General features: G+C 34.9%; 1 protein-coding gene across 3 annotated transcripts in view; it reads right to left on the reverse strand.

The window, feature by feature from the left end:
• LOC123711572 (stromal interaction molecule homolog) overlaps positions 1-14,724 on the reverse strand; it is a 36,756-nt gene that overhangs the window by 8,557 nt on the left and 13,475 nt on the right. Inside the window, exons 2-9 of one of the 3 annotated variants that reach the window (XM_045664168.1) lie at positions 13,187-13,308; positions 11,588-11,707; positions 10,862-10,974; positions 10,169-10,284; positions 2,881-3,077; positions 2,318-2,437; positions 1,426-1,593; positions 403-537 (exon numbers count right to left, since the gene is read on the reverse strand). In XM_045664168.1, coding sequence (XP_045520124.1) covers positions 403-537; positions 1,426-1,593; positions 2,318-2,437; positions 2,881-3,077; positions 10,169-10,284; positions 10,862-10,974; positions 11,588-11,707; positions 13,187-13,308 — 1,091 coding nt within the window. Of the gene's footprint in view, positions 1-402; positions 538-1,425; positions 1,594-2,317; positions 2,438-2,880; positions 3,078-10,168; positions 10,285-10,861; positions 10,975-11,587; positions 11,708-13,186; positions 13,312-14,724 lie in introns of all 3 variants that reach the window. The other 2 variants (XM_045664166.1, XM_045664165.1) reach the window with 2 other exon arrangements.

Here is a 14,724-nt window from a genome sequence, read left to right on the forward strand (position 1 = left end):
ATGAGCCTACCAGACTTCAACTAGGACGGCTGATGGCAATGTGTATCTCGTTCGTATATATTAAGTTTCTCATGTAAATAAAAAATACATATTTTTTGTAATGAGAAATAAAGTTCTTTAAACCTTTCTTTCTTCATATCCTTTCATTAATATTTTATGATAAATGTATACCTACCCGTTTTGACTGTTTAGCAATGCAATATTTTTTAACATTAAAAAAAGAAGTCCGTTGCGATATGGACATGTAATTAGCAATCTTATAACAATAAGAAAAATACAAAGATTTTGGTAAAAATTACAAAAATAATACAAATAAAAAACATATAGAAATTCTTCAATTGTGTACGCGAATTCGATTGATTCGTTACGATGAACAGACATATATTAGTATGAATGAGAAACCTGTAACTCCTGTGTGACCTCATTGAGCGCAGTCCGAGCTTCGACTATGGAGCGATCAACATCGTCTATCGATTTCCCGTGGGTTGAAACGAACGCCCCGACCAAACTGGAGCGTTTCTTGCGTAACTTCTCACACTGTGGTAAAAAATAATTATTAAATCCTACACGATACATAGATAATCGTTGAATCGTCTTCAGACTCTAAAAATCAAATAAAAATAAAATAAATCAATGGCGCTACAACCTATCCCCACCGTTCGAGCTAATGTTAAATGCACACATAGAAAGAACATCCATTGGCGCACAGCCGGGGATTGAACCAACGACCTAAGGGATGAGAGTAGCACGCTGAAGCCACTACTAGGCCAACACTGCTCTCAATAAAAACAATTTTTGTCTATGTCGTAGTGTAAAGGTGTCTTGTAGTAAAGCGGTTTGATTTAAAAATATCGGAGGTACCTTGGACCAAGCACTTTATTGACTATGGTGGAGTGAATAGAGATATCTATTTAAATTTATAGAATAATAATAACGAGTATATGTTACTTTTGAAAAATGACAATAACTTTCCTAACAGAGGAAATTGGAGAGAAAATTAGTTGTTAAGGGAGACTATTGAAAACTTATTGAAATTATTTGGAATTTCAGTTTTTCGTTATGTTTTGAAAATTTACTTACTGATCCGTCAACGATTTCCTAGTAATTTCTTCCTAAAACCTATCATATAAGTTTCTTAAGTGAACAATTTTTTTATATTAAAATTACGTATATCACATGTTGCATAGATATTTTAGAAAGGGTAAAGTGGGGCATTCCACAAAAAACGCTTTATTTTTTTTATAGGTCCCACATGCTATATATAATTACAAAACTTACGCACGTACTTTTTGATATAAGCAAAATTTAATTTTTCATTACAAATTCCAGCTAAATTATAAAACTTAGATCTAGTTCAAGTTACTTATTGTTATAATCAAAATTATGTTTTATTTGCCACGCCACCATCAGCCCTAATATACTCACCGCATCCCTGGCCTGCTGCAGTTGCATATCCGCCTGCTGCTTCTTCCTAAGGTAGGCCCGGTTCTCGACTTCGTGGGTGAGCTGTAGCCACTGCTGCAGCCCCGCGGGAGGCGCCCAGCACCTGTCTTCCAACTCGCCCTCCGCCCTTCGGAGTTCTCCTCTGAGCATCTGCAAAGCCACACAAACCCAGTATTTATGTCAATGATAAAAACAGATTGAATAAAATTCGGAGCTGAGCCCACTATAACTGCCTTATATTAAGACATAACTTGTGGTAACTGGTCGTACTTAAATTCGTGTATGCGGTGATGTTAGTTATTTCGACTATGTATTTGCGTGATGTTTCCACGAGAATGTAAGTGAGTGCTTCTATTTCACCATGCCTCCTGCTGATAGAGGATCTTTGACAATCTGAGACAAATCTTTGTTTTAAATTTATTTTATTATTATTTATTACTTAAGATGTCATGTGGAACATGGTGTAATGGTTCCAGCTCCTTACAAACCAGTATCAGTTGAATGCCAGTTCTACGCCCTTGATTTGAGAACTGGCAGTAATGTAAAATTAGAAGCATGTAATTTTTTTTATATTGTGCATATTTTTTTGACGTTCATCTACATTGTGTTACATATATGAATAAATGATTTTTGACTTTGAACGCGGTCTCGTTTCAGAATCGAATATTTAGAGTTAAGTATGACTCGCGTTTGTCAAAAATCTTGACGTCTTGAATCTTGTAGATTTAAATTTTCTCCATGTATCGCCACAATCAAATTACCTTATCACTAGGGATCTTACGTTTGGATATTTTATTCATATCCAAACTTAAGCTTTGATTATCCAATAATGACCAAAGTGTCCAAAAAGCTTAAAGAAAGGGTAATAACTCACTTCAATTTCAGCTTTCAGTTGCGAAACTTCGAGATCAGACCAAGTGGAATTCAATAAAGGTGTGTCGCCTGCTTCTTTTAGTTTCTTCTCTAAATTCTTCTTCTCTGTTGTTACACTTTCCTGTGGAATGAAAATAATATTTACTAAAGTAGAATGTGTAAATAAAGGACAGAGATCCTGCGTACGAAGTCAAAAGAAATGTTACAGAAACTATAAACCAAACCAGTGGTGGTACAACCTTTAAGGCCCGTGCAGTATCCTTTTGGTAATCATATATCTTTCTAATAGAAAAGTAAGTGATCAGCTTTATATGGGTCTATTGCATATCATTTTCCTCAAGATATTTTCCTTCACCGTACGCGTATATAGGTAGAAAGTCCTTTGATGCTCAGCCCGTCTTTGAACCTATGACCTCGGGGTTGAAGACCCTCACTCCTCATATATCAAAGATTATATATTATAATAAACCTTGATTAAAATAATGAAACGTTCATTTAACCCGAAATTTTATACAATCACATACATTATCATTAATATTTTTACAAGCGTCTTAATATATTTACCTGCTCCAAACGAGCTTTCTCCAGTTCCTTTTGCATATCATCCAGCGCCATTTCAGCCTTCCGAAGCTGTTCCATATCCCTCAACATCCTTTGAACTTGGACACGACTTGCGCGTCCAGCACGCAAGGCCGTCCAGCTTCCGACCACTGCACCGAGAAGTAAAGACGCGAGTAACCAGTCCTTCCATCGACTACCTTCTGAAAGAACAGGGGGTTACACAACAGAAAAGTAAGGGAGTTTGCCGTGTATTAAAAATAATTTGGTTTATGAAGTTAAGAGTGTTTAACAAGAAAAAGATGCATGATACTTATAAAACGAAACACTTTTTACAATATATTACACCCTTATAATAAATACTTGTATGTTAAACCATACAGAGCCTCTGGTTACTCGCACGACTAAGATATCTCATACAAATAAGCGCAGTCAGCGTTTAGTACTTCAAGTGTTTCCGGTTCTCTTTGCCTCATATGCAACTGTACGACGCTAGGTGTGCCTGGGACGGCCACGCTTTTACTTTCCTCATGGGTTCCGATCAAGCGCCTACTTGGGAATATGATTGGGTTCCCTTCGGAGTGTATGCGATCCTGGTTGTCCAACTTGGATCGCATGTCGGAGTTGTTGGTTAATCCCCACTCTATTCCGTGGCGCTTGATCTGATGTGTGCGATGCATAATCGAGAACAACCAGGAAAAGTATTGGCGACAGTAAACAGCCTTGTCGGACGCCCGCGTGCACTTGAACATCGTCTGAGACGAGGCCATCGTGAGTCACTCTACAAGAATAGTTCCTATAGTTGGCCTTTACTAGGTGGATTATCTTTGGCGGGACACCAATGTTAGAGAATCGCGACCATATGCTGCTCCATCTCAGCGCATCGAAAGCAAAGTTAAGAAGAAGAACTTAATAAGAAATTATTAAAACAGACCAAAGAGATACTACAGAAATGAATCACAAACTTCTGAAGGCATCTATAAATATTTATTTATTATTAGCAGAGCTAAAAAGACATCATATATTTTACAGCTAGGATCAGTATGATTTATTGGAAAATTCAATTATCGTTTTTATTATTTTTCTTTACTTATTATGTATGCACCGATTTAACGCGGTAGTTGTCTATCGTTTTGTTAAATTGAAACTGACAAAATGCGTATTTAGTAACAAGTTCGGCAGTTAAAACTTAGCAGTAAAAGTAAACAAAAATTAGTCGTAAAAAATTATGCAATGGATCACATAATAAATACTGAGCAGTGAAATAGCTAAATGGGCAGTTACGAGTGGGCCATCCTAACCTAACCTAACCTTAACATTATAACACGAAATAACTGGCCAATTGTTTTTTATTACAGATTTACTGTCGCATAAATTTATAAACCAGCAATAAAAAAATAACAGCCCATTATTTTTTCAACTGATCATAACAACTTATCGTATATTTAAATAAAAGTTCGAAAATTAGTTCCCTAAATTTTGTTTTTTATAAGCAAATTTTTAGTTTATTATTTGAATTCTCAAGTTATTTAACGACCAAATTGCTCGTGAAATCTATTGTAGTTGGTCGGAACAGGAAAACTGATAGGCGATTATAAAGCGATTATCGCTTTGAATTGTATTTTTGTATTATAACCGTTTTTATGGCATACGATACAAACGAGCTTACGGCAAGCCTAAAAGGCATTCATCGCGGCTCATGTCATGAAACCGATATCTGAGGCCAAGACTAGGAAATCCTATTTTCATCCAAACTTTATTTAACCCATAATGCACAAACAAATAAACCCGTTGTTCATGTCTATAATGGGTATAAAATATCGTATAAAAAATCCAGAAAAACTGTATTCATTACATCAGCGATTGAGCTGGCTTTATTAGTTTTAATTAGTCACGAAGATATTATATTTCTCACGATAATTCTTCCAATAAGTCGTTATTGCTATAAAAATTTACCGTTTTTCGCTGACATTACATTTTTTTTTTAATACTGGCCAAGAAAAACCAAGATATCGACGAAGCCTTCATGATATCAATCTGAACTCGCGTCTATCGCCTTACCTAGTTCTGATTATTTTTTAATTAAAACAGACATACTAAATCTCACACCCCTAATCCTTATAGTAAAGGAATGATAGACGTAACGAACCTAAACGCAATGATGCTAACTCCTACTGACTGTTCCACCTCGAAGCAAGTTCGAATACCCCTAAATATCCCACTAAAGTTTTTGTTCTCTCCGATAAAGAGGTTAAATATGCATAAAAAATATATTCAAGTAGTATGAAATTTTGATGATAGAATGGTTTTAGTCTTTGGTGTTTTGGTTTGGCTTTGATTGTAAATTATTTAGAATCGTGCGTTATTCAAGAATTAATAAAACAAATTTCTTTTATAAATTTCCCTACATAAATGTTCCTCCTAAAACCTCCAAGACATCGTGAACCCACCTAAATTTGGGGGCAGGCAATGTCAACTTGGCAGGGTCCGAAGTTGACAATGCCTGAACGTAAAATACGTACAGCGTGGTGATTCAGTACAAAGAACATGTTAGGTGTTCCGTTTCATGGATGTTTTCTCAAGTTATAAGAAGTTAACTAGGCTGTGACATAATAGGAAGGCAACGTATACTAACTACTACTAGCAATAGCTGAACCGGCGAACTTCGTAGCGCCAAAGCAATTTATGATTTTGTAAAAGTAGAATGAATACAAAATAAATATTAAATTCTACTATCATCGAATTATAATTACTCAACAGTGCAATGTTCCTTAATTTGTTGCATGTTTAAGTAGCTTGATATCTTTTCCTAATTTACACAAGATAAATTTCTGTACGTATGCAAAAGTAATTGACAACCAATATATATGAGAGTGTCAATCCTTCTTCTTTACTGACATTCGAATATTATTGATATCTTGTCGATTAAATAAAGAGGTGACCGTATCAGCGGGATGAACATTTTATATTCGCAAGTTTGACTGTGATATAGAATTTATACCTCTTTTGTTCGGGAAAATATGAGAGTAATTTTTTGCTATGCGCGCACACACCGTCACAAAAAACCGACACCCTAAATTTAGCCTAAACATTTTAAAATAAAAAATATTTTTTTTTAATAATGTAGAAATATTTTTGTGATATTTAAATAAACTTATTTAACTAGATAACGCGTTATAATACAACTTTCATGTAGTAAGTAGAATAGTGGCAAAATATAAATATTTTATAAAGATTTATATCTTGTTACGCCAAAGAAGTATAACTTCTAACGCGTGTACAAGTACACACACAATGTTTTTATTTTAGTCAATTTTTTTTGTCAATTTTCTAATGTTTTTAATGACGAGAGAGAGACAAATACATAAGCACGTAATTTTAATAACCAGTCCAACCGAATCGAGTCATAAGATCGTTCAAAGGAACGCATCCAATTTTTTGAGAGTTATTAATAACATTATACCAACTCTACAATAATGTTCGAATGCCGTCGAATACTTTTTTGTTATTTACAAGTTTTATGAACGTATTTATGATGATTGATATAGAGACAGTGCACAGTAAATGTAGCTTTCATGCATGCATGTCTATCATTGATTTTAAAATTTTAAACTATTTTCCAACAACACATTCGTTACTAACTGATGAAATAGTAATAATTTTGTAAAATAACACGCATATATTTCTATGTATTTATAAAGATTCGTTTAAGTGGTATAGTATTTTTATAACAACCTCAAGGCTGGTTATTAATAAAGGATGATACATAGATCATTGTGCATATTCATATTGTCATAACAAGTGTATGTGTGTGTCTCCAAGAAAATCACAACAATATCTACAATTCATATTGTAGCTATATTTATTATTTGGAAAAATGGTGTACGTAGCGCCATCTAGTGATAATGTTTGAAGTTTAAAAAAATCTTATTTCCAAGGATCACCTTTTTGGCTATTGCGATTATATTAAACAAAATCTAATCTAGCCTTTTATGCTAATAGGACTGAAGTTACCGACATAGCAAAAAGTGCGTATAATATGTTTAATTTGCAATGGGCGTGGGACATGAAAAACAAATGGCCGATGGGGCCGAAGCCCAGTCGGCGAAGCGTTGTACGGCGTCCCACTAGGTGGACCGATGACCTGCTAGGGGTGGAGAGGAACAGGTCATACTGGAAATTTAGGAAAGAGCTTATGTTCAACATTGGATGTCAACAGGCTGAAACAAACGGTGCAGCTAATATGGTTACCGATGGCTGAACGAGATATCGCATCACACAGTCAAATTCCTTTTTGTGACTACCATTAAGAAAAGATTATAATATCAATTAAAATTGTCTGATACAGACCTTGCCTGGAGCCTGGGCAATGACATCCCAAGATCCTTAATGATTATAGGTTACGTGTGTTAACTGTTATTGAAGCGACAGCGAAAATAATGAGAATGTTCTCCAGAGGCTGGAGGTTTTAATTGCCAGCCTGGTATATCTATTAGGTCACCCATTAAACATCTAATAAAAACCTAAGCTATTTTTTTTTTCCTTACAGTGGTTGTCAGGAATGAATCGCCCAAAAGCGATAAGGCCCTTCTTTAGTTAAATTATTTTAATTGTAACTGTATTAAAATAAACAATAAAATAAAATATACGTTATATTAGAAGTTCTAAGCAATCTTATAGTACTCCTTTTTGAAATCTTAGTTTTTGGTTTAATAATCTTAAATCAAAAATAACGCGACCTCGCTTACAAATACATAGGTAGTAAGGTAGGAGACAAAAATTATGTTTTTAATATACTAGCGGACGCGATAGCCTATACACACGCCTAAAAAAACATTGAATTGTAAATCTAAACCATCCTCGAATCCACTTGATCAGACATACATTTCATCAAAAAAGATTAAACCGGCATTGTATGTGCTTTAAAGCGTGCATCTATGGCCTCGCAAAAACCTTCTGTTCGAACACATGCAATAAAAAACTTATTAATACATAAAAATATCGCATTTAAACAAAAACCTAAACCTTATTATAACGAATTACAAATAAGGCGATTCATGAATTCAAACAGTGTTCTACACGCAAAATCAAATTTCCTATAGACATGAATGAATGTTTAAAGGTGAAAAATATCTGATACCTTCTATATGAAACACAAAAAAAACCTCCGCGAGATATGATCTCCAATTGTTACCAAACATTTAACATTCACGTATTAACACGACACAAGGTCAAAAGAAACCGCACTGAATAGGCCATCACAGCGCGGTATGGCGCGAATGAATGGAGTTAATAATTTGGTGTTACATAACTGTAGGGTGACTATTATTTCTGTATTTTAATGTGATAACAGGTCTTTCGTTCACTGCTGTAAAGCACTCGTGTCGAATTTATTTATTTATGAAAGTTTACCACATCATGTAGGACGTCCCAAAGCTATGGGACATAAAGGGAAAGTACCTTAAATATCGTAGATAGGCTATTTTGCTAAACTAAACTTGCTTGACTTTATTTAATTTTGAAAAGTAAGTATAGTATTCACTGATTTTCTAAAAATTACTTGTCTCGGTTGGGAACGGACTGAAATGTAAAAAAATGCCCTTATTTTTTTATGCCAATCAAGAGAATGGTCATTAAATAATAATTCTTCTTAAGTAACAGAGTATTTGAAAAGAATGGAACAACGTAAAATGTTTGAGGACAGGAGGCTAATCTGATGTTAAGTGATACAGCCGCCCATGGACAATCTCAATGCCAGAGGGCGAGTGCGATGCCGGCCTTTAAGCAATGGTACGCTGTTTTCTTGAAGGATTGTCTTTTTATTTCGTTACATTATAAAAAGGGTAACTAAGAATGTGGCGTAGGGTACGCCACACGATAAAAAACTAAAGTCTTTTTTTGTTAATAATGAAATGACATCGACAAGACAATCTAAATATATTAGCAACCCTCGCTAAAACGGATCTGAGATATTAATATATATGAAGTTTTATGCTTTTTTATTATCAGGATAGACTGCCTTTGTACATGTAAATGATTTTTTATAACACAAATGATTGACGTTATTTTGAATCCAATATCCCACAAGTTGACATATGTTGGTGAACCTATTCGGTATGATATAATTCTTTACTAAGTGCTTGGTGGTAATAGGTGGTGAGACGGCATTGTTTGTGCAACGACAACTAATTATTTTAAAAAATCCACGCCAACTCTATGTAAATTTAATCAAAATAAATATTACCTCATAGTAAAAATGACTCATATAAACGATTCTATAACTTTTTGTTGCCAAGTTATTCATAATATAACAAAAAAGTGCGCATATTTTAAGACATTTCCCTGCTAAGAACTACTGCTAGCAGGCGCAGTTAATCTGTGTGCGTGTGTTCTTGGCAGCTTTGTGCGAGGGGGAATACTTGTGAATAAATATTCCACAATAAAGCCACATTGTACATACAACATATAATTATTTTTTTTAACTAGAATAATAATAAACACAATAATAACCGACACAATCTGACAATGAGCATGATGTGTGGGTTAAAAGAGGACGTTATGACAAGGATACGAAAGGAAATGCCTTAGGTGGTCGGGTCATGTTGGGGTGCCACTTGTGGTGACTGGTCGGACTTGAATTCGTGTATTCGGAGATGTTAGTTATTTCGACTATATATTTGCTATGGTTCCCACGAGAATGTAAGTGCGTGCTTCTATTTCACCATGCCTACTACTGATAGCTGCTAACAGCCGACATATGTCTTCGTATTTTTTTGTATTATTACTAAAAGATGTCATATGGAACATGGTGTGATGGATACAGCTTTTTACAAACAGCGATTAAAAAGAGTGGCGGAGAGTTTATTGCCAGTTCTTCTTTTCCGTTCAATTTGAGATCTGTCAGTAAATGTAAAATTAGAAGCATTCAATATGTATTTCTTTATTGACGTACATAGGTGTTACCTAAATGAATAAATGATTTTGAATTTGAATCGAACCACCAGAACATTCATCCGAACGAAAAGCGGTTAACAAGTAGGATATGAAAGGCAATCATGGATGGTGAAATCAGGTTAGATAGGCCTTTTCTCAATCCTTGTCCTGGACCAAATCCATGAGGGACTAGAGATGGAACAAGTTAAAAGTACCCATAACCGACGAGCATGCATGGTGAAGGTCAGGAATGTAGACGATGCGAGAGAGGTATATCCGGAATAAAATACCGACACACACATGTGTGTGACAGATTGTATTACTAGTTATTAATAACGAATCGTTATTGAAATGTGCTTACCTTTAGGTGGTCCGAAGAGGACGACATCCATCGCCTTTAGAGCCAGCTTTTGCTTGTGAATCGGGTCCTTGATGCCCAAAATGTTGCTTAGATACTGCATGTTGTTCACAGCCAGTCTGGTAAATAAAGTTATCACAGATTATAAACTATAGAATACCAATAATAATCTGTTTTATTCTGTGCGGAAAGAGAACCGTGTTATTTGAGGTCGCTGCTATATAAATAAGAAAAATTAAAAGCATATAAGAAATTAAACTATGAGCTTAGTTCGGTTCAAAGCCGAAAGTTTTAAACAAACGTGTCAATATTCCGCACAGACTACATACAGGAATATGCATTGCGCTAACTGAAAACTCTGTGTAGGAAATTCTATAGCAACTGATCACGTTACATCATAATTTCTGTGCTGAGGCAATACAAGCTGTCTTCTTGTATTGCCTCCGTCGCTGAAGGGCGGCCTTGTGCCATATGCAGTGACTCTATTCGCAATACCCATCTTCTTTCTTACCCACAAAAGCTAAAGGACCTCCTCCTAGCGTGGCCCACGTACGCAACATTCCGTTTAATGTTCTCCCTAAGTTTTCTAATCAATCAAGAACTTTCTTGTAAAAAAAATAACAAAATCGCAACTAAACATAAGAAAAGCGTTATTTTATTATATCTATAGGTGTTTTTGTATTAATGCACATTTACCTCGGCAATGTAGCACCAACAACGCGGTGTTGCAGGAACAGTGACTTGTACTGAGGCAAATCAACAGACTCCGAGAGCCACTCTACCGTTTGTTCCACCGTCCAATTTCTGACCTAGAAAATCAGTATTATAATTAAGACTTGAACTACTCTAAGGGTATATTTAATTGCAAATCTTTATTGCTTTTTATATAAAAGTAGAAACTAAACCTAATTGATCTCTTCAACTCGTCTTTATCTCTTCTTCTTCTTTCGTCTCTTCCTGTAAAATTGTGTTTACGCTTTGCTATAAATTTTCTTCGGGAGCGTATCTAACAAATAGGGGTTATGAGTTTCGTGTCTGTGTCTGGCACCGCCTAGACGAATAGACCGATATTGGATTTTGTTAGAAAGCTGACACGACCGTAATGCTTAGATAAAATTATTGAAGATTTACTTCAAGTTTACACAAGTGGCTGTGTGGATAATCTCAGCAGGATTCCTAGCAAAATTACTTTAGTTAGCATTTTGTGATGTCACCATAGTTCGCCAGTTCTTGATAATATAAAAAAAATCAATGTTTATTGTGTATGAAAAGACGAGTAGCAAGCAACAATTATATTAACATAACTGCCACGCCTTTCCGCAACTCTTCTAACATTTGGAACGCCCATATATTATGGTACGGAGGTCTGATGATGCGGTCTGTAGGGTGTCGGGGATAACATAAACTCTTTATTGCAATTACCTCAGATCGTAGCCAGGCCTCCCAAAGCTCCTTGACAGATATGTGCATATCATCGTTGTGATGAAACGCCCGTTGTCGCTTCTCATACCCACTGTCGTACTGCAACTCCTCACGTAGAAACTGAAATAACTTGTAATGTAAAGGATGTGTATGGAATATGAAAATTAATACCTTTCGTTTTCCACTGTTACTAACAGGCAAACGGGTAGGAGGCTCACCTGATGTTAAGTGGAAGCCGCCCATGGCCCAACACACACATTGCCAGAAAGCTCGCAAGTTGCCGGCCTTTAAGGATAACTACGCTCTTGTAAGATAACAATTTTAATAAACTACTTAATTAATATAAAAATTACCATTTTATTCACCGACCTTTTACGATTACTTAGATACTTTGATAACAAAATAAATCTTAAATAGAAATTATTGTATTTCATCCGTTTTTTGTTCAACTAATGTAGTTAGTCGGTATTACTGAGGTGGTAGCAATAAAAACACTAGTGGAAATAAATCATTATTCACAAAATGGCACGATTTCAAGAAAGCGTCGGTTTTATAAAACAAACCCACTAGTATTTTCAATCCAAATTCCCTGGAATTATTATTAGTTTTACGATTCGAGGAATCATTATTGTTTTTTTCGTTTATGTACGTGATTATCAAAGTCTTAATGTACACAAATGTTCGCGTGTCATATTTAGAAAACCTCTTTTATTCTCCTGAAATATTGTACTTGAATCTCCATACTGAGGATTTCTAATAGTTCAGTATTTTTAAGCCCTGACACAAATAAATAGCACGTTTGTGTGTCTGAAGGATTGACTGACACCTTTAAGAAAACAGCGTTACTATTCCTAAAAGGCATCGGGAGCCTTCTGGCATTGAGTGTCCCTGAGGGGACACCTAACATCAGGTGAGCCTCCTATACCCTGTTAAAAAAGCCCCTAATTTGACCGATGATGATGCGATTTTTTAGGAGTGATTAAAAAAAAATAGTTGTTAACAACAATGCATAACTAACTAAAATGTTTATGGTAGAACTCTTGCATGCACGATAACATATTGACCTAACATTTGGACCGTGTATGGTGCAGCAACAAAAGTTTTTTTAAGATTTGTTAACTAGCAAGTTTTGTAAGCAAGGACCGAGTGTTATTTGATGTTTTAACTAGAGATAGAGAACCAAGTATGTTTAAAGACGTGGCATTAAAAGGAGTTGTGTTAATTGACGTTTAAGAAGTAATATTTTTTTATATAAAACGAGGGGTAGACGGGTGTTAGGCTCACGATGATGAATGATACCGCCCGCCTATGACCACTTATACTGCCAAAAGGCTCTATCTCTATTAATTATATTTTTTTCAGCGACGTTTTATGATTAAGCATGCGATTATTAGGAATTTTATTCCTTGTTCTTACTACCTTTAAACCCTTTTTTATTGATTATTTGACAATATATAGATTGATTGTTGACATTGGTGTGACAGTGATGCAATCAAACAATACTGTTAATTTCCATTTAAAAATTATTGTAACCATGGTAACAAGTTGGGTATCTTTATTCCACGCATTTGGTGGGACTGACATTTTTTGTATACTTACATCATCACTCTCACTCAGGTCAACATTGCCGTTGGCGTCATCATCCAGCTGCCGATGGAGCTGCGTGATCGCCTCCAATCCGGCATGGTCCTGGAGACATGACGGCTCGTTGTTGCATGCCACTACTGGAATTAAAACGTATTCCTATAAATATGATGTATGTAACACTTGTCTAACTTTACCAAAATGTCTTTTATTTTTCATTATCACTTTCTTTTTGATTTTGATTGAATATCGATTTTTAATTAACTGTCTAGAGATTCAATCAACTCTCTGATTCAACTACTTTACTGCGACATATATACTTTTTATTACTTTTTATACATATTATCTTTAAATAATACATTTTTTTTAGAATATGGCGTAGGTGCAATATGATGGTTCAGTCTGTGTTTTGTCACATATTCTATGCCACACACAATGGTACAATAATGCAACAATGAGGTCAAGTGGCAACTGTCAGATATATTAAATTCTTTCAAAGATTCTATTCTTCCAGAAAAAATGACTGAAAGGTTAAACACATTTCTATGCATTCCCGTTATAAATTTCCATTCAATAAAAAATTTTAAAAACAATAAAATTAACCTTATCGAATACACAAAATGTATTCTCAGTAACTATTTAGTTCATTTTCATTGCCGAAAATAACGGTAATAAAATAGACTATTGACCTAAGTCATTGCTCTGTTAACGGAATTAATCGCGCGTGTAACGAGACGTGAGCTATCTTTGAGTATTTTATTTCTATTACGAAATTATATTTTACCATATATTGATAACTAGGATACAATTAATTTTAAATATAGAGCCAAATTGAATTAAATTAAATTTTCGAGTATCTCAGTAACTTCAGCTAAAACTCAAAGGCAGAATTACCGCGGCCTATCCTGATTACAGGCTAGTACCGTAGTTATAAAAAATCGAAATAAAAAAAAAATATATTTTGGGTTGGTATGCGTAATGGGATCTTAAACATGATGGAAAAGACGTAATGCCACCTGACTATATGGGAAGGTAAGGCAAAATTATTTGCTATTAAGGTTGCGTTTGGGGCTTAGCTTGCGACTTCGACTCCCACAGGTCAAATTCAATACATTTTAGATCCTCTGATTGACTAACCTTTATATTATATATCTTCTTGACTCATCAATAATTCAAATTATATTTACTAATATTATCGTACAGTTTGTAGAAAATGAATCTTTGGTACATTATCCCTATGGGTCTAGTCAACATTTTTTTTGTTAAATTAACATTTGTTCTTATTTAAGCCCATGTAAGCTTATCACAATGATACGGGAGCCATGTTTAATAAATTAACAAACCAGCTGACTGATAAGTGTTATCGTTCACCAATACATTAACTGTATTATGCTCTTATTAGCGTGTGTAATTTTTTATACTTTAAAATAGAGGGAACAAAAATAAAAGTGAAACATATCGCGGAAAACTAGCCGTAATTAAAAAAAATGTTGTTATTACATTTGTGCATGAGGATGTGTCCGAAAGTAGCAAAGGTCCTCGCCCCACACCAG

This window comes from Pieris brassicae, chromosome 7 (genome assembly GCF_905147105.1).
Source record: "Pieris brassicae chromosome 7, ilPieBrab1.1, whole genome shotgun sequence".
Taxonomy (NCBI): domain Eukaryota; kingdom Metazoa; phylum Arthropoda; class Insecta; order Lepidoptera; family Pieridae; genus Pieris; species Pieris brassicae.